This window comes from Arvicola amphibius, chromosome 1, assembly GCF_903992535.2.
Source record: "Arvicola amphibius chromosome 1, mArvAmp1.2, whole genome shotgun sequence".
Classification (NCBI taxonomy): domain Eukaryota; kingdom Metazoa; phylum Chordata; class Mammalia; order Rodentia; family Cricetidae; genus Arvicola; species Arvicola amphibius.
In genome coordinates, this window is record NC_052047.1 from 84,080,727 (window position 1) to 84,102,053 (window position 21,327).

At 41.9% G+C, this 21,327-nt stretch overlaps 1 protein-coding gene across 3 annotated transcripts in view; it reads left to right on the top strand.

Annotated features, from left to right (window-relative positions):
• The window catches only part of LOC119819887 (WD repeat containing planar cell polarity effector), a 271,505-nt gene that overhangs the window by 207,216 nt on the left and 42,962 nt on the right, over positions 1 to 21,327 (top strand). For all 3 annotated transcript variants that reach the window (XR_005286302.1, XM_038338112.1, XM_038338117.1), the window contains exon 14: positions 5,652 to 5,754. Coding sequence is in view for 2 of the 3 variants with exons in the window: in XM_038338112.1 (XP_038194040.1) it covers positions 5,652 to 5,754 (103 nt within the window). In the remaining variant the exon portion in view is untranslated. The remainder of the gene's footprint in view (positions 1 to 5,651; positions 5,755 to 21,327) is intronic.

Genomic DNA, 21,327 nt, shown 5'->3' on the forward strand with positions numbered 1-21,327 from the left:
TTCCCAATTTTCTGAGAAAGCGCCATACTGATTTCCAAAGTGGTTGCACAAGTTTGCATTTCCACCATCAGTGGATGAAGATTTGGAGTTAGGAACCTGAGATGAAAGAGAACATAGTGTTTCTCTTTCTTGGTTACCTCAGTCAATATAATATTTTCTAGTCCTTTCTGTTTAGTCAAAAGTGATACCCCTATATCCAAGGACTCTGAGATGTTTGATTGAAAGTGAGACCCCAGTCCTCTAATATCTCCATATCCAAAGAGTCTGGAATGTAATATTAAGTTGCTTTGGGGCGCCAATGGAGCAGAAAGCTCCATCTCAAGCCCTCCCCCCCCCGGGGGGGTGAGTTGCTTTGGGCTGGACTCCACCTCCTGGAAAGCCTGCCAAACGCTGACCGCCCCCTCCCCAGGGAGGGTAAGGACCACTCCCACAGGCTATTTAGGCTCAAGCTGGAAAAAAGGAACACTGTGGTTTTGGGTTTTGTTTGTGCTCTCCTTCTTTGTGTCCTGTGCTCCCCCCCCCCCCCCCCCCCCAGCATGCTCCTGGCCACCCGAGAGCATGGCATTTATTAAACGTGGGCATTTTTGATCTGGTCTAATTGGTTTGATTGGAGTTATTTTGTGTAGGCAGAGAGGCTCTTCTTAAGGATTCTTTCTAATACCTTGTGCTTCTGTGCGCATTTTATGATTTCATTCTCTTTACAGCTGAACAGAATTCCATAGCATCTGTGCACCACAGTTTTACAAGCCCTCTTCAGTTGAAGGGCAGTTTGGTTTCTGAATCCTCGCCTGGTGAATGGAGGGGCAGTGAACATGGCTGAGAAAATGTCTGTGGAATAGGATATCGGTCCTTTGGGCAGATGCCTGGGAGTCAGGTAGCTGGATCATGGGAGGTTTATGTTTAGCTTTAGAGAGTTCTCCTCTCTGACTTTCATAATAGCTGCTCCATTTGGCTCTCCCAGCAACAGTGACCGAGGGTCTCCTTCCTCACATCGCCTCCAGAATTTGTTGGCACCCCTTCTCTTAATCTTTGCCTTTCCAACCCGAGTGAGATTAAATCTCAAATTTGTGTAGTTTCACATTTACCTAATTGATAAGGATGATGAACATTTATGTGATATTTCTTAGCCAGTTGTTTTTCCTTTTTTTGAGAACTCTCTGCTCATTTTCTTTGTTTTTTTCATTTTTAATTGAAAATAGTTTTGTTTATACAATATATTCTGTTCACAGTTTTTCCTCCCCCAACTTCCCTACCCCCACCTCTGTTCACACCATTTTTTCTTTCTCTCATTAGAAAACAAAAGGGCAACTAAAACAAACCAGAATAGGACAAAATAAACTCACTCAGGGAAAAAAGAGCCAGAGAAAAAGCACAAGAAGCTCATATGGATGCAGAGACACATACATTCACTTACACAGAAATCCCACAAAACACAAAATTGCGAACCATAACGTGTAAGCCAAAGCTGTAAGTAGAAAAATGCCCAGGCACTACGGGACAAAAAACCTCCCAAAATACCATTGGTTTAGTTTTGTGTTGGCCATCTACTGCTGGGATGCGGCCTGCCTTTGTGTGGTTTCTATCCCCTGTGAGACTCCCGGAGTGTGTTAACTGGAGATCGCTTCTGGGTTAGGATAGGGCCTTGTGTCCACTACTTTTCTCAGCACTGGGACTCCGTCTGGCAGTATCCTGAGCATAGGAAATCTCAAAGCCAGCCCCCACAGAGAAACATTTTCTCCAAAAAAGGCCATACCCATTCCAACAAAGCCACACCTCCTAATTGTGCCACTCCCTGTGAGATTATGGGGACCTATTACATTCAAACTGCCACAGTATTTAAATCCAGAAATTCCCTTATAGATACTGCTGTATCTACATCTATACTATATGCTATAGCATGTCTTACTTTCATGTGTTTTATTTACGTTTTCATTTATCTCAAAACATTTTCTAATGTTTTATCTACAGACTATTTTAAAGTATGTTGTTAAATCCCTAAGATATTTAAAAGTGAGCTGTTTAATGCCAAGTACTAGCAGAGTTTTTCAAATGCCTTTACAAATTGTTATCTAACTTAATTCCTTTGTTCAAAAAAAATTTTTAGTACTATTTGTACTTTTCAATTCTTGAGAGATGTTTTAAGGCCCAGCACATGGTCTGGCTGGCTACCTTCCATGTGTACTTGAAGAGAATGTGCACTGTGTTCTCAATGGAGAGCAGTTGTGATAATTATACCTGCTTGGTAGTATTGTCTGCTTTAACCTTACTTTATTCTAACAGTGACTTAGAGAGCAGATTACACTTCAAGATTTCAGCACTTCTATATCCATTGTTCAGATTTTGCTTCAAGTGTTTTGAAGCTGTTGACTGTTTATCATAAAATATCCCTTTTTCTGGCTCACTTGTCTTTTTTCAGTGGACACCAGCTGTCTTTTGGTTGGTGTTTACATTTTATCTTTTTCTGTTCTTTTATTTCTCCTCTATGTCTTAAAGTATATATCTCAGTCTTATTTTTCATTCAGTATGACAGCTTCTGTTTTATTAGACTCTTCTGGTCATCATTACTTAATATAAATATTAATATAATTAGATTTAACTACTATTTTTACCGCCTTTTCATGCATCTTTTGAATTAAGGATTTTGTGGGATATTCCAGTTTATCTTCTATCTTATCAATTACATAGCAGAGATACTGTTTTGCGTGTATCTGTGTACACACTTGTGTTCTTGGGTCTATGATACATGTATCTAAGTTATGACCATCTTCTTTCAAATGTTTCTATTTTTTATATTTAATGTAATAGTGTGATAGCAGATTGTATTCATTCCTCCTATAGTTTATGTTTTGTTATTTAATCTTATTTCTGTAAGTAATAATTATGGTGAAGAAAGAAAGCTAAACATTAACCCAATCAAAAAAAAACCCAAAAACAAGCAATAGAATAAAAGAATTAACCTTTCTTTTTGAGTAAATGTAAATAATGTCAACTTATCGATTAAAACATACAGACTATATAAATAAATTTAAAAAGAAAATTCAATTATTTTTTGTCTTTAAGAAACTCAGTTTACTGGTAAAGGCACTCACAGACTGAAAACCAAAAACTGGAAGTAGGTTTATCAGGCAAACAGTAGGCAGGCACTGGAGCAGGGGCTAGGGAGGAATGGTGCTGAGTGCTTTGCTTGTTCAGTGCCACCAATAAGCGTGAGTAGCACCACCCACGGTGGGCTGGACTCTCTCATGTCAATCATGAAAACAAAACAAAACAAAACAAAAACCCCTACAGACATACTCATAGACCAGTCTGATGGAGGAAATTCCTCTCTTGAGATTACCTTTTTTTGAGTATGTCTAGGTTTATGTCAACTTGACAAACACTAACTGGCACAAATGTAGATGTAAAATTTTTAGTAAATACTTAATGACAGAATTCAAGAACACATTAAAAATAATATGCTAAGAACTGTTAGCTTTATTTCAGGAATACAAGGGTTGTTCAACATGGATTAATCAATATGTGGATTATAACACACAAATGGGCTTCAGAACAGAAATAACAAGACTATCCAAATTTCTCATAAAGGTTGAATTGTTGGTGCTGATCTGTGATGAGATTTTTTTCAGTATTTTCAAACCTTTGCAAATCCCTTTCCACGTGTGTATACCAGTACCGACAACGCCAGTATGCGGCCATGAGACATAGCCCTCATTGAGTGCATTCACAAGTCGGAAGTCAATTTTAGAATTCTATTAGCTGAAAGGCTAGCATGTCTTTAGCATGTCATTACATTGCAAATCATTTCCAGTAGAAGCTCCTTAATTGCACACCAAATGGATTTGGGATATGGAAATTTTCTCTACACATACATACAGGCCTGAAAAACATTGCTCTGGTTTGAAATTAGAATACATTTCGGGAATTTGTGTAGGAATGAAGATATCACTTTGAAAAACACATCTTTTGACAGTGCAGGCCTGACATGACTTGCAATTCAAACAATTTCAGTTCTCATCAGAACGATTTTATCACAGTATGTTTCACAGAAGCAATTTTCCCTTGTAATTTTAGTTTAAAACATTTTCAAGTCTGCAGCTAAAACTAATTCCACAGCCCTTCAAAGTTCGTGGACAGTGGTTGAGCACGGATCTTTCAACCACTTACAAATTCCGAAGCCATTCTTAAATTGAGAAGTGTACCAACACAAGCCAGTCTGCTGTGAGACAGTTTCCACCCCTGACCTCTGCAGTCGTCAGGACCTGTGCTCTGAGTGAGCATGCTTGCGTGCCAAAGCCTTGCAACCGATTGTTAACTTTTAGAAACTTAGTCAGTGTGTTAACACCCTGATGGGATGATTCATTGCATATTGCGCATATATCAAAGCATGGTATTTTATTTCCTATAAATTCATATAATTCAAAAAATCAGAAATTAGAGTTTTCGATTTACATTTATTTGAATAATATGAAATATCTTTACATAATTGTAGGGCATTTATATTTATTCATCATAGACTGTCAGTTTATATTCTTTCTATCCATTTTTATTGCAGTAGAATTTTTATTCCAGTGACCATTCTACATACTACGGAACTCACTCAGTAATTTCCACTGCCTTCCCCGAGCACCCAGCACTTCTCCCACAGGACAGACCTGCCATCTCCTCACAGAGTGCTTCACGCTTTGCACACATGCACAGGTGTGCACACATATGCACAGGGTGCACACATATGCACAGGGGGCACACATATGCACAGGGGTGCACACACATACACAGGGGTGCACACATACACAGGGGTGCACACATATGCACAGGGGTGTGCACATATGCACAGGGTGCGCACATGCACAGGTGTGCACATGCTGCTGTTTCCCCCTCACATAATTCTCACAAACCTTCCAACATTCAGATCAAAGATCACTCCTTGCTTTAGCTCCAGTGTATACAAATAATTTCCATTAAAATCTATAAAAGATTTCTATGATTAACAATTGTCCTGTAATGATCTGTCTCTCTACTAGAGTCAAAAATTGAGAATGGAATTATAATTCATCTATATTATTTATAACATGGGTTTAAAAAATCATAGTATTAACATTAATACATATTTCCTAGGCTTATAAAAATAAAGTTCTGTATAATATTCCTTACTCAGAACTCAGGTTAATATGCAGCCAAGCTCTCTCAGAGCCAGTGCAGTGACATGAACTGGTAGGACCAGCTATTTGAAAGGCACAAGAAAACCATCATTTAAACTGAAGAATTTGAGACCAGTCTGGACCACATACCGTGTGTGTGTGTGTGTGTGTGTGTGTGTGTGTGTGTGTGTGTGTGTGTGTGTAGACTGCCTTAGCCACTAAATCCTTAAATACACACACAGAGGCACAGCTAAGGCTTTTATTTCTAAGGAAACTGCTTGTTGATTATTAGAAACATGCTTTTTGCTTTATGGCTTAAAATAGTTACACCTGTGTTCTTTAAGGAAAATTAGACTCTGCTAGTAAAGAATACGGATAAATTTAAAACAGAAAAACGAATGCTCATTGGCCATATCTTTTTTCTTATCTGAACGTGTCTTCCTCTCAGACTCTACTTTGTAACTTTATCGAGATTTCTTTTTAACCAACCCTTTGTCGTCTTTGTTCCCAAAGGATATCCATTACCTTGCCCTGGATATGGGTGAACTGGCACTGGCTGAAGCGGCGAGAAGAAGAGCATGTGACGCTGATGTCGCATCGGTCCCCTCTGGAGTCGGTGAGGACTGTGCTCGTTGCCAAAGTGCTTTGGTTTGGGGCCTGGAGAAATGAGATGGTTCAGCAGCTAAGAGCACCGGCTGCTCTTCCAGAGGACCCAGGTTCAATTCCCAACACCAAATGGCATCTCACACCCATCTGTAGCTCCAGTTTTAGGGGACCTGACACCTTCACACAGACACATATACACGTAAAACAACAACACACATAAAATATTTTTAAATATTCTTTGGTTCTGGGGGATTCTTAACGTCATTTCTATTGTGTTTATAGGGCATAATTGATTTATTTGAATTACAGTATATTTAAAAACAAGAATTGTTAAACTTTGAAAAATAGAATATTTGTATATAAGCTGCAATCTTAAAAGAAATTGATAAGTAATAATAACCAGCAGAATGTAAAAACACATTACTCTTTATTATATATATTTTATGTATTATTATTGGTGTGTGCGTGTGCACACATGTGCACGCATTTGCATGCATGTACTAAAACGTGCGTGGAGGACAGAAGACAGTTTGTGGGAGTCAATTCTCTTCTTCCACTGTGTGGACCTCAGGGCTTGAACTCAGGTTGTCAGGTTTGGCCGCCAGTGCCTCTAGCTGCTGTGCCATCTTACTGCTCCACACTGCTGTTCCTATGAGATCTGAGGAGAAAGAGATGAGTGTACTATTGCCATCAGTGCTGTTATTGAGTCAACACAGAAACTACATTTATCATATTTGCTGATACACAGATATGTCATATAATAAAATAATTCTCTCCCTTTAAGGGTATTCCAGGGTTCATAGCTGCTAATGTCACTGTTTAATGTAGTATTCTAAAGATAGACCAAAAGCCAGCACTGACCTTTAAAGGCCATTTAAATATTATAATGTAACAAAACGAACAGCTTTATATATAGTATGGCAAAATAAAAATACACCTGCATGTACTTTCTGTTTCTAAACCCAGCTATTCTAATGCTGCTGAGTGTGCTAGTATTGATATCAAATTGGATATCAAATTTTTTATTCCTCTTAGTTCATCTATTCCACAGACTACAGAAAAGACTCCCAGGACTGTAGTAGGCTTGGTTTCACATGTCTGTCTGCGATTCCTAAACACAGTTCTAGATGATTCTCTCTTTGGAAGTGCTTGAAAGTATTATAGTAAGTGTCTTCCCCAGTGCGTCAGATAAAGCTTTGGCTTTGTGGCGTTTGCACCCAAAGCCACCACTTCTCCGCTTCTCTTAAATCCCACCTCCATCAGTTCTAGTCCTCAAGGTGTAATGTAACATGATTAATAAAAACCCAGAGATAGATATTGGGTCAGAAAAGCAAAACAGCCAACCACTGCCTCTTACCTCGACCTCAGTCCAAAATGGCTATTCTGCCTCCAGTAATCTCAGAATGAGACTGTGTGTGAGAGCTGTCTCCTCCCATCGTATATTCCTCGCTAGGGCTGGGATTAAAGCTGTGCACCACTACTGCCCGGTTTCTATGGCAAACTAGTGTGGCTACTGGGATTAAAGGTGTGTGTCACCACTGCCTGATCTGTAAGGCTGAGCAGAGGGACTTTTTCTAATCTATAGGCAAGCTTTATTTATTAAAATGAAATACCACTATAGTGTAATACTGAAGGAGGCAAATTCACAGAACCAGAGCAAAACAGTCAGAGTCTGACTTTGTAGAGTTTAAGTAAGGGAGAAAGAGAATCATTTTTGATATGATCTAACACAGCCATGTGGTTAATGCCCATAAAACATAAAATTAACCTTAATAAGAATCAAATAGTAGCAGTAAGGTATAAAATATTTTGTCTCTTCTATTTCTTATTTCTTGGTACTATATGGTAAATTTACATTGCTCATTAGTATGACAAGAAGAGCTAAAATAAATAAAATACAAAGGATGATTGTAGCTGGAGACCTTTCTGTCTCACTCACTACTGCTGGACCAGTTTCTCTCGCGCCCACCGGTACCTGCAGCTGCTTATAAAATAATCATTCAGAGACTTAATATTAATGACTTGTTTGGCCAATGGCTCAGGCTTTTTACTGACTAGCTCTACATATAAATTCACCCATTTCTAATAATCTGTGCATCACCACATGCCCCATGGCTTACCGGTAATGCTCTGTCATCTTACTCCTCCAGCGGCTGCTGGCGTCTCCCCGATTCCACCTTTTTTCTCCCTGTATCTCTGTTTGGATTTCCTGCCTAGCTCTATTCTGCCCTTCCATAGGCCAAAGCAGCTTCTTTATTAACCAGTGGTAATAAAACATATTCACAACATACAGAGGTGCATCCCACATCATATAATATTTTGTATTTAAAATTATTTTGGAAAACACAAATCCTATAAGCCAAAACTCAATATCTCTATTATAATAAAGTCATGATATAAATTGAGACAGTGTAAATTTTATTGACCTAAATAGAGGATTTGCTCATTTTTTTGCTGCGTGGTTATTTCAGGTTTTCTCAATCTGAAATCATCTATTGTCTAAGTAATTAATGTGTCAGGTTGTACTAAATACAAGAATAAACCTGGGAAGATTTGTGAGGATGACTGGTGGGGGTTTATAGAATGCAGCATGGTGACAGCTGAATTTGGACTTTGGCGCTCACCTGGTTCCTACCAAGTCCACGGGTAAGGAATTGACCTCTGTGCCTAGCTTTCCTGTATACAACATATTCTCAATAGGTACTAGATTATAGTTATAGGTTATTTAGCTATAGTTATATAGTTATACATATCTGTATTCATATATATATAACTATGTAGTTATAGGTTATAGATTAGCATGGGATTGGGTTAGTTAATTCATGCTTTGAACAGTGACTGGCAAAGAATTAAGTTTAGTAATGGTTAGCTATTAATAGTGCCTTTCAAATTAAAGCATGGTTTGTGTTTGTCATAAGAAGAATTCTTGAGTGATAAGCTACAACATCTGTAAGATACAAGTTTACAAATTGTTTTTATTATTCACCAATTCCTAGCTAATTAGGGTTTCACACTCTTTATTAAATATGGAGTAAGTTGTTTGTGTTGGGTGAGAAGTAAGTGTGGGCACGCTGTAAGTTTTTCCTTTAAGGGAGACTATTACTGTGTCATTTGCAGTATGTGCCTGAGAAGTCAGATTGGCATCGGTCTCAGCACAGCACAAACTATTTGGTGAATCTATTTTACACTTTGATTCTTAACGTAGGCTACGTGTGCACTATGGTCTGTTGTTGATTCTAGGAATATTCCTCTTAGCTATTAGGTGAGGTCTTCTCTCTGGAATGTTTCTAGGATGTCATTGAGCAAAAGATCCCGCATCACAGTGACTTGAGAGAGAAGGTGCCTTGCTCTGTCTCCACAACTCGAGTTGCTCTCCAACTGTCAGGCCCCACCACTGGGTCCTAAGGCTACTTCACCACCACTAGGCTGCGTGCTCGTCTTGCTTTCTGTTTACCAGCATGTTACCAGTATAGTCCCACGTCACTGAAAAGTCATTCCGAGCTTGGGTTTTAGCAGGTTCTCTTCATCCTAAGATGCCTGTTTGGTTTTTCTAGAGTCGTGGTAAAGGTGCACAACCAGTTGGTGCCCACAGCGATAAAAGCAAAAGTTGGTTCATAAAGTATCTTGATCTTAAAACATCAAGAAATCAAATAAATAAATGGGCTGATCAAGTGAACAGAGAGTTCTCAAAAGATGAAATAGAACTGGTCAGTAAACACAGGGGAAAATGTTCACCCCTACTCCAGCCATCAGGGAAACACTAATCAAAACTGAGATTCCATCTTAGTAAGAATGGAGTTACTATGAAAAGAAATAACAAATGCTGGCAAAGATACAAACCAAAGGGAAACCTTGCACACTGCTGATAGGAATGCAAACCGAGCCAGCCCTTCTCAGACTCTCTCAATAGAACTAAACACAGAGCTACTGTATGGCCCAGCTACATCACTCCTGGGTATTTCCCGAAGGACTCATGAGTTAGCACATCACGGATGTGTTTGAACAGCAGTGTTTACTGCAGCACCATTCACAGTAGCTAAGCTATGGACCAAGCTAGTGTCCGACACCAGATAAATGAATAGACAAAGTGGTATATATGCAATGGAATTGTCAACCCTGAAGAATGAAGTAGTATCATTTGCAGGAAATTGGATGCAACTGTAGATTTTCAGATTAAACCAATTAAGCCAGTCTCATGAACACAAATATCATATGTGTTCCCTCTCATTTGTGGTCCCTAAATTTTATTTAAGTACATAAAATATGCACATATATTTGACAAGAAAGTGGAAGTGAAATTGGTTAGGGAACAAAGGAGACAACAGAAGTGAAGGACAAGCAAAGGAAGGATACAGAGGTAGAGTGCTCCTTTAGACGTGGGGGTGCTCCTTTAGACGTGGGGGTGCTCCTTTAGACGTGGGGGTGCTCCTTTAGACGTGGGGGTGCTCCTATAGATGTGGTAAGCTCATATAGATGTGCGGGTGCTCATATAGAGGTGAGCTCCTTTAGATGTGGGTGAGATCCTTTAGAGGAAGGTATGTTCATAGAGAGATGGGTGTGCTCATATAGATGTGGTGTACTCACATAGAGGTGGGGTGTGCTCACATAGAGGTGGGGTGTGCTCACATAGAGGTGGGGTGTGCTCATATAGAGGTGGGGTGTGCTCATATAGAGGTGGGGTGTGCTCATATAGAGGTGGGGTGTGCTCATATAGAGGTGGTGTGTGCTCATATAGAGGTGGTGTACTCACATAGAGGTGGGGTGTGCTCATATAGAGGTGGGGTGTGCTCATATAGAGGTGGGGTGTGCTCATAGAGGTAGTGAGCTCACATAGAGGTGGGGTGTGCTCATATAGAGGTGGTGAGCTCATATAGAGGTGGGGTGTGCTCATGCACAATACATACTTGTATGAAAAATTTCAAATATCTAAAAATAGTGTCTTGTTCTAAAATTACATTTCAAAAGAAAATTTTAATTCTGTAAGTAATTTCAGCTGTGGCTAACTGTCCATCTGTACGCTCCACTTGACAGGCATATCATCCTGCCAGTTACACCTAGGAAGCATACTCCCGCCGGCTCTCTTCTGACTCTACATCACCTTTCTCTTCTGTCTTAGTTAGGGTTTCTACTGCTATGAGGAGACACCATGACCACAGAAACTCTTATAAAGGAAACATTTACTTGGGACTGGCTTACAGTTCTGGGGTTTAGTTTCTTATCTTCATGGTGGCATGCAGACAGACCTGGAGCTGGAGAAGGAACTGAGAGTCCTACATCTTGATCCATAGGCAGCAGGAAGTGAACTGTGTCCCACATCTTCCTTTATTATGACATGCCAAGTTTGTTCTGGGAATTTTTGTATGAAGACATAATTCTAACCCTTTCACTGCTTCGCTTGGCTTCAGAGCTCTTTTTTTTTTTTTTTTTTTTTTGGTTTTTCAAGACAGGGTTTTTCTGTAGTTTCTAGAGCCTGTCCTGGATCTAGCTCTTGTAGATCAGGCTGGCCTTGAACTCAGAGATCCGCCTGCCTCTGCCTCCCGAGTGCTGGGATTAAAGGCGTGCGCCACCACCGCCCGGCTGGCTTCAGAGCTCTTTACAAAGCTATATTACCACTGAGGGACAGAGAGTTGTCGGTGAAACCCCTAAAGTACCATGCTTTTAAACCTCTGTCTCGTGTGTGTGTGTGTGTGTGTGTGTGTGTGTGTGTGTACGCCTGTACGCACGTGTGCGCTATATCAACCACAGGATGTGATATTTCAAATAAGACCAATTCTTACGTACTGCTTTTCCTCTAGATTAAACATCCATTTCTAAGAGAAATGGTTATTTTAATATTTCAGGAGAAATTGTTATTATTTAAATACTGTTTTATCTTTTCTTTGCAGGACTGGGTTTAAATGCGGGTCTCATATATACTGGCCAAGTGCTCTACCACTCAGCTACATACCCAACTCTTTAGCATGGTTTTGAATTCTGAAATATTGAATTATTGTATTTAAAAGGCATAGGTTTATCTAAACTTGCCTGTCATTAAATAAGCAGTTACAAAGCAAAGGACGTTAGTATTTACTGAGGAGATATTGTCTACACTGTGCTGAGTCCAAAGCTGGAATTGTATCAGGATAAGAGTTTAAAGCAGTGGTTCTCAACCTTCCTAATGCTGTGACCCTTTAATGCAGTTCCTCATGTTGTGGTGACGCCAAACCATAAAATTATTAAGTTGCTACTTCATAACAGTAATTTTGCTACTGGTATGAATTGCAATGTAAAAATCTGAAATGCAGGATGTCTGATACGTGCTGAAAACCTTGCAGCTCAGATGGAAAGGTATCCTGGCAGTCAGAAGCCAAGGACTAACACAAAGGCTCTGTGAGCGTAGGCGCTTACGGCTCTGCTCAGGTGGCTCGGATTGTACCAGCTCTGCTCTGTTAGGGAACAGTTTCCCCAGCAAAGGTTTTGCAGTGCTGTTCCTCTCTGGCTCAGGTGAAAGTTGTTACAGCTGGGCTCTGTCGAAAGTGCCACACTGCACAAGCCTCACTCAAGAGATTTACTGGGAAGGGAAAATCCAGCAGGGTGGCTCCTCTAGAGTGAGGCACAGCGGCAAAGTGAACAGAGTACAGGGTATCTTGTGGGGAAGATGAAGCTTTGCAGGGTGGCTTGGGATTGGTGTGACTTTGTTGCCTGATTCTGAAACAAACTCAGGGATTGGTGGGATTCTGCAGCCTGACTTTGGGGCAAGTTTAGGGATTGATGGGATTTCAAGCCCTTGTCCTGTGGTCAAGCTGGGGGCAGAGCGTTCTTTCCACCTTTAACCCTCCAGTTGTGACCACAGGTTGAGAACTGCTGCCATACTGCAATCAGTTTTCCTGGAAAATAGCTCCTCTGTTAAGGAATGCTGTCCAGTAGGCATAGTCACATTCAAGTTTTGCATGTGTAGTAACCACTGGAGTTAAGTATTGGTTTCCACTGTAAAGATGAGGACACAGAGTTGAAGACCATGGGCATTTAATTGCTTGTTGTGCACTCAGAGTCTCCCTGCCATTGATCCGAAGTTCACTGGTGTTCCTGTGTGTCCTGCTGTCATAGCATTAACTGGTACCAGTTTACTACTTGGATTGAACAATTTGACACACACACACACACACACACACACACACACACACACACACACGAGTTAGAAAGGTTCTTTGTCCTCTTTGCTTCCACATATGCTAAACAGTACTAAAAATGGGCACCTCTGACAAGTGGGCAGCACACTGCAGGAAGGTGGCTCTGAGCTTCAGCTCAGTCTCCTCAGAACCGCTGTGCGGCATATGGACAAATTACACTAAGAGGCAGCCTATTCCATAGACTCATGAATGAGAAGCAGTTCCTGAAATTGAAGGGGATTGACTTGTTAATTTAGTGGACTTACAGCTATATTTATAATATAGAAGTTTAAATGCTACTTAGTCAAGTAGTCTACTTTAATGGAGGCGTGTGTGTGTATGTCTGTGTGTGTGTATGTATTACTTTTCTTCAGTCAGAGAAATTATTTCTCCTACATTGTCTAAATATCATGACTTTTACTTCAGTTGCCTCTGTAATCACCAGTGAAAGTATTTAGAGTTAGTCTAGGTTATTTAGATTTTCATGTTGATTTTGCTTAGTGAGTGCATGCCTCAAATACTGGGTAAATTTTCTACTAATTTTATTTTTTCTTACTCTTTACTATTTGTAGCAGTGAGTTGCCATGTTCTTTCTCTGTGAGCTGCTTCTAAGGAAGAGGACAGACAGGCTTGTGCTCATGCACTCATTCAAAGGCAGAAGACAAGATACAACGTGAAAGAGAAATACTGTGTCTGTTAAAACCGCCTATCTTTTTCAAAATTAGACTTATTCATAAGCATATTACTGCAATAATATGTAGAGAAGCTTGTTTCATTGTTTTATGAAATTTGTAGTTTTTTCAAGTTGGCCATCTGGATATTTGAAATGAGTTCATTTAAGCAGAAGAAATAGCTGGCAAATGTTGTTATGATGGGCAATATGCACGCCAAGTTTTTATAACCTTTCTTCTGTTTGTTCAGAGTAAGGTGACCTGATGTGATGGATAGAACATCAAGACCCAGTCAGGAGCATCAAGACGTCCTGAAAACAGTACCTTTAAAGGGTTTTTTTTGTTGTTGTTGTTGGTTTTTTTTTTTTTTTTTTTTTTTTTTTTTTTTTTTTTTTTTTTTTCTCGAGACAGGGTTTCTCTGTGGCTTTGGAGCCTGTCCTGGAACTAGCTCTTGTAGACCAGGCTGGTCTCGAACTCACAGAGACCTGCCTCTGCTTCCCGAGTGCTGGGATTAAAGGCGTGCGCCACCATCGCAGGGCCCTTTAAAGGGGTTTATGTTGTTGCTGTGACGGTGTCTCACTAACTAGCCTGCAATTCATACTGTGTAGACCAGCCTCTCCCTAGACTCCAGACAGCCCACCTGTGTGTGCTTCCTTAGTGCTCCCCGCCACAGCTCGAAGGTTTTCAGTAATAATTACTTTACGGTTTACTCAGAAAGAGTGAACTGTCTGGTATCTAAAATAAAGGTTGGGATTCACAGTGTTCTCCAGCAGATTCAAGTTATCAGAGTTCCCAGATTGCTTTGTTGGCCACCAGTTTAAGTGACAAAATTATGTTTTATGTTTCCTTCAACTACTACAACTACCATTTCTTACACACACACACACACCCCGTGCGTGTGTGTGCGTGCCTATATGCATGCATGCATCAGGCACACACACACAAATGTGTGTATCAATTTCAGGGGGTTTCCCCCTGTGGCTCTCAACCTTATTGTTTGAGACAAGATCTCTTCACTGAACCTAGAGCTCGGTGGCTAGACTGGCTGGGCAGGGAGCCACAGGGGATTGCCTTCCCCCACTTCCTGTTGCACAGCACAGGTTCACAGACAGGTTGCTGTGTCCTGCTTTTATGTCTGCACATCAGTCACTTTACCGCTGCTCTTTCTTCTCTGCCACTCAATTTCCCAAAGCTTCTGCAGTATTCCACCATCAGAAACTCCATTCTCGAAGCATGGGCTTTCAGCAAAGCGTCTGGGTAGGTGATTGACATGGCTGATCAAAGTATTGCCTGCTAGAGTGCTATCCCTCCTCTTCAAGGGGTTCTTTACAGGAGCACGGGTTCTTTACCGCTGATGAAAATGTCTCTCCCTAGTGATCATTAACTGCATTTATACCACCAGGGAGGAATGGGGCCTCATGATCCACTCCTCTGTCTGTGGTAGTGGTCGGTGGGCCAATCAAACACAGGTCGTTTGCTGATAATCACAGCTCCCGAGAGTTGACGAATGCAGTGATCACGCCATGCCCGGATGGAAGCGTTCTCCACATTCCACCGCTTCCTGGAGCCCCACCTTCTGTTTGTGCCCCTTCCATGATGCTCCCTGAGCCTTGGAAGGGGAGATATGTGATATAGGACTCAGCTTTCAGCACTCAGTGGCTCTCAGCAAGTCTCCGCAGTAAACACAAACCACTGCAAGCAGAATCTCTGACTAAAGCTGACAGTAGTGCTGATCTATGGTCATAAGCAAAAAATCTCCAGAAGGCAGTTTAATAGACACATCAAATCTATTTAGTGCAACAGTAGCTTCCTCCCAGCCAAGCTCATGAACTCAACAGCCGTGAGCTTTTGACTATAGTACCAGATGTGAGCTCCTTCCCATGAAGCAGGCCTCAAATTCAATCAGGAAAATGGCTAGTTGCCCATGTAACAGGCCTGCCACGGTTGTGCCAATAGTGTTGCCTTGCCTAGTAGTGTAGCACCCAGGGGCCACAACTGCGTGGAGCTGTTGACGACCGTTCTTCCAGAGCAGCAGTCTGCATTATGGCATCGAGGACTGTCCAGCAGGGAGGCTACCTCCAGCTTAGTTCTAGCTAGAGTTTTCTGTCTTGGGACCAAAGCATGCACACCATTCTTAAGAGTTCTGTGTCTATGCCATGAGACTGTACAAACTCTTTTACTTCTTATGTCTAGATTGACAGATTTGGAGATTAAAAGGCAGCTGAAATATAAGAAATAAAAGGTTCTTGGGTAAGATGGGGAGGTGAAAAAAATGCCTCCATGCCACTGTGTAAATACTAAAAAATCAGAGTAATAGAGTAGAATTTATCTCAAGGAAGAAAAAATAACAAAGAGGAAGGAGATGAAGGAGAAATACCATGAATCACAAAAAAGCCAGACAACTGGAAGGCATAGAGAAACAGAAAGGCTATGTAGCAAATAGTAGGAAGGGCCCATGGCTCCAGCTCCAGTTCCCCCAGTGAATGGTAGTCTAAGCCTCATCCAAGAGGCAAGCAGTCCTAGCATTAAGAAAAGCCCACGGTTTTCACAAGCCTTGAGAGTGGCATACTTTGTAGTAGACCAGCATTACAGAAAAAAATGACCAAAACCCCATCCATTTTGTCACCCCCAGTATCTTACCATGCTCTAGCCAGGCAGCATCTTGGTTGAGGGGGCAACCTATTATTTGAGGCTAAGCTATGTTGGGGAACATCATACTCCGGAGAACACCCTGCCACCTCGTGTGGGCAAGGAGAGGCCAGGAGAGTCAGCTGTGAAGTGGGGCATGGGAATGAGCATAGTGAAAAAGTTCCATGCAGGAACAATAGGGTAGTACGAAATAAACAGGCTGGACAACAAAGGAACAAGTGAAGAGCCAGCCTATAAAGATGTAGAAAATATCATCCATCTATGCATCTATCTGGGAATTAATATTTAGACTCTCCAACAAACTAAAAAGCCTAAACACCCTAGGTTCTAAATTATCCAATCAACAAATGGGCAAATGAATTGAACAGAGTTTTCAGAAGACAGCAAACAGATACATGGAAAACCAGCAACATGACTTTAGTCAACAAGGGAGTGTTGAATCTATGTAGACTCTCCTTAGGTGGTGACTATTAACTAATAGCCAGTGCTAGTGAGGACTCTGGGGGACAGAACCCCACACAATGATGACAGCAGTGTAAATTAGTCCCGCTGGTTTGGAAGGCAGTATGGAGGTTCTTCAAAAAACCTCATCTACCACTTTGACCTAGTTGTATATACCACTCGTGACCCATAGGAGGAGCTGGAATCACCGTCCAGTGGACGGCCCTCACATCTGTTTATAGTGCCACTGTTCACAGTAGTCAAGTTATGAGCCAGCCGAAGAGTCAGTAAAGAAAATGAGCGCAAGTGTGTATAGTGGAATCTTCCTCAGCCGTAAGGAGCACAGCATCCTATCATCTGTAGCCTGATAAGTGGACCATCAGTCAGTGAACGAGGCTGGACTCAGGAAAACAAAAGCTGCATTTTCTCTCATGGAGACACTATGGGGAGGAAGGGGTCTAGCAGGAGGGGGAGAACAAACAGGAGAAAGTAGCAGGGGAAGCATGGATATGAGCAGAGTACAAAGTATGCATGCATGGAAACACCATCCTGAGGGACTGGTGTGCTGGCTGAGTGGGTGAACACTGACAAGCTCAGCTCAGTTGCTGGAACCCACGATGGAAGGAAAGAGGTTCCATGTGTCCTGCACATGCACAACTCCAATTCAACAATTAGAGTCGCAATGAAACCCAAATGTAAGGTAACTAAAACAGTAAAGATGAAATTTAGGATTACAGAGGATGCGTTAGCTTAAGACTTTTAATATCCAGATTAAAACTAATTTACAAATGTGCAGAATTGAACTTGAATCCTTATCCTCCTGTGTACTAATCAGCAGGCAGGAGCCTGGAGGGAATTCACACTAGACACCCACATTGCTCTGCTGCAGGAACTTAACTCTACATCTTCCCAGATCCATTGACTGCAGTATTCACAGTTTGATTTATATTTTCACTTGGGATAAGCTTTGTTAGGTGGGTATTAAAGTCAATGCTGGACTTCACAAACACTTAACTGTCCTGTCTTTTCTGAACCCGTGAGAGTCTGCAGTAAATAATGTTGCAGCTACACTGGGACTTCAGAAGAAAACTCGCCGTGGTCTTTCCCTATGCATAGAATTAGGAGTCCAAATAGAAAGAACCTTCTCTATGGCACAGTCTTTCTCTTATGAAAACACAGACACACACACACCCCACTGGGGCTCTTGTTGGGGTTGCTTCAGTGTGGGTGGCTTTGAGGGACTAGGCATGTGATTTTGTTGTCGGGGTTTGCTGTACCGAGTCACTTTGTTTCCGTGTCGCATCAGGCCTCACAGAAGCATGCGCCTACATGATAATGACCACAGGCCTGTTCTGTTGCAGTCCCTTGTGGTGTCTTTTCTTGGCGGCTTGGAATTCTCTAGTGTTTTCCGTTTTTTATAAACCATGTGTAAGTGTCTGTCCACTACAAGAAATGAGCTGCTGCTGTGTCGCTGCTGGATGTCACCTGCTGCCTGTTAAACCACAACAGCACCAGACAGCAATCTACTTACTGCTGTATTCCTTTTCCTGACCACAGCACCTTGGGGGAGCGTGTTTTTCGGCTCACGGTTTGAGGCGCGGCCCCCAGAGGTGGCAGGAGCTCGAGGCAGCTGGGCACACTGGGTGTGCAGGGGTGAAGAGTGCTGAGAGCGCCACCTGCTTCCTCCTGCCTTTGCCTGGGCTAGGGTGGGCCTGCCCGCCCCACTCACCTCAGCTAGAAGCCGGGAACTTGTCTTCAGAGTGATTCGAGATCCCTTTCAGTTGACAGTCGAATAGGAACCAGCACACTGCCCAGGCCACCGCTCCCTTGAAGTGTACTCAAGGGACGGCTCTTCAGAAGCAGCGAAGAGCTGCAGAATCTATAACCACAGGCCGTGTCACTGACCCGGATACAACAAACTAGTGAAATGGTCACTTCCTAATGGCTTGAATAACTTGTTATATGGATTTTACCTTACCCTGTTTTGAACAGGTTATACACCCCAACCCAGGAATTTGAAATGCTCTAAAATGTTAGCAGGATTCCACTAATAGATGCCACATCCAGCCCATGTATGGCGAGTGCACAAGGAATAGTGCATAAGCTAAGCCGATGGCTCCATCCTGTAATACCACTTACAGGGGAAGCTGGGGTGGTCATGAATTCCAGTTCAGCATATGCAACATAGTGGGACCCCATCTTAAAAAAAATAACAAGCTAGGTGTGGTAGTGCACACCATTAATCCCAGTTCCGGGGAGACAGAAGCAGGTGGATCTCTTGTGAGTCTAAGACCAGCCATTTTTATATAGTAAGTTCCAAGGCAGCCAGAGGTACATAGAGAGACCTGTAAAAAAAAAAACTGAAAAAAAAAATCTTGCTTTCCTACCTATATGAGTAAGGTATATATAGACTATAAAAGCTAAGCTTTGTTTAGATTTCAGTCTCATCTTCCAGATATCTCATTTATATGTGACTATTTTAAAATCCAAAAGCATCCAAAGGTAAAATCAACTTGCACAGTGCTTTTTACATCACTGAAAGATAGAGTCCAAAGTGTCCAAATAGAGGTGCCTATGAATGCACAGAAATGGCTGGACTGAGAAGGGAGAAAATACCATTTCCAGGAGCGACCACAGACAAATCTGCCAGCAAGGAGGTAACATGAAGTCTAAACAGCACAGAGATTGGAAAGGCAATCAGAGAAAAGAAGAAAGCAGTTTGTTAACCCAGGCTTTCTGGATGGGGTTGGTGAGTCTACACGGAGGGAGAAAGACAGGGGATATACAAGTAACCCCAGCTTAGCACTTGACTGGTATGCCTAAAGGCAGGAGAATTCCACAGTGCCTACTTAAATGCATCCACTCTTTCTAATGAAGAGCACACATGGAGCTATACAAACTGCTTCCACAGCCACTGACAGGTACCATCCTGCCTTAGTGGCCCAGCATCTGGCGCTTGGATGCCACCAGAAGTCATGGGTCTGCCAACAAAACAGAGCAGAGGACAGCCCTGATTTTTCTGCAGCTCTAGGACCACACCCTCCAGAGTCAGGAGCCTGCCCCATCTATACCTGCCCCGTAGTAAGCATTATTCCCCAACCCACAGCTCAGAAAGCTCTACCATTGCATATGCCTCTCTGTTGGAGTTGAGAAAGATCCCAGCCAAGTCCCGCAGCTCCAAGAATAAAGGCCATCGGGGCTCCAAACCCTGACATTGCTCTTTACCCTGCCCTTGGGACCTAGAGGTTCCATCTCCAGCCCACTGCCTTGAGACTGTGGCTGTTGGCATGAAAAAGGAAGCCTGGCACCAACGAGAGCTGTCCCTTGGGGCAAGAGGAAGGCCCGCCTGTGTCCTGCCTCTCTAGACCTGTGGTTGAACCACTAGAAGACTCAGTGTGTACTCTTGCTCATCCTGTGAGACCTGACGAAGGTCTTCTCACACCACAGTCTTGGACAACAACTGCTTTAGTGCCCACAACCCTGACAAACCCTGATCTTGTCTGAGTTAGGTCCTGCCACTCCAGGAAAGAATGACCAGTTGAAAAACACTTACTACCCATAATTACCCTAGAGAGCCAGGGATAAGTCCTCCCATGACTCTAGAACTCTGATACTAAAGACTCAAGGATCTCCTGTATTCGGTGCAGAAGGAAGTCTGGCTTGAAGACAGGATTTGCTGACCTCTGTGCCCAGCTGCTCCTTTGTGAGCCAGCCTTTGTGTCCCATGGTCCTTCCGTCTCACCAGCTTTAGTCTCCTTCTCACGTCATTACCGCATCCAAGACCAATATGCAAAATTTTATTTCTACACATACAAAATTTTATTTCTACGTATATAGAAAATAAATTACAAAATATACCATTCAGCTCTAGTATACATACCTTCAGTACCTACAAACAAAGGAAAAGATGTTCAAGATCTCAATAATATTATGAAACACTCCAAAGAAGAACTTTTAATGTTCCAGCCAGGAGATAGAAGTCATCAGGAAACCTGATCCAGGCTGGAGACACCATTTTCCAGGATACAACACACTGTCCATCTCAACTGAAAACTGCCTTCAGCCTCTCAGGGTCACTGATGTAGCTGTCACTCACAGCCAGCCTGGAGTTGTGTTTATTCAGATTCCCTGCCTTCTGCTGTTCTGTTTCTCAACTTTCTTTCTCCCCCTGTACACCAATATCAAATTGTGTGCAATATTGAAATCTCTACAGCCCATGGTCTTATTTTCTCATTTGAAGTCTAGTACAATAGAAATCACTTTTCTAAAACCAGAAAATGGTTTGCCTAAAGTACACAAACTTCAGTGTCTGCAAGCCTGTTTCTACCACCCAAATCTATGCTTTAAAGTTAAAGGTTTGTACAGAATTACCACACAGCATAGAACATACACAGAGAACATGTGGATTATAAGAAAGAATGACTAAGGGCACTATCCGGAATTGCATGATGAAGAATGTACTCAGCATAGCCTTAAGATTTTGTTGTTTGTTTTCCCTGTGTATGCTATGCATAGATATTACTAAACCATTGAAATGTTTCAGTCATTTGTATCCACATTGTTTAGAAGTATAGAAAATATTGGAAATGACACACAATCTAAAAACCAAGCCCTAACTATCTTAAGTTATAATTTTGTCATTCTTGATGCAATATGTCAGTTACTTTAAGAAAA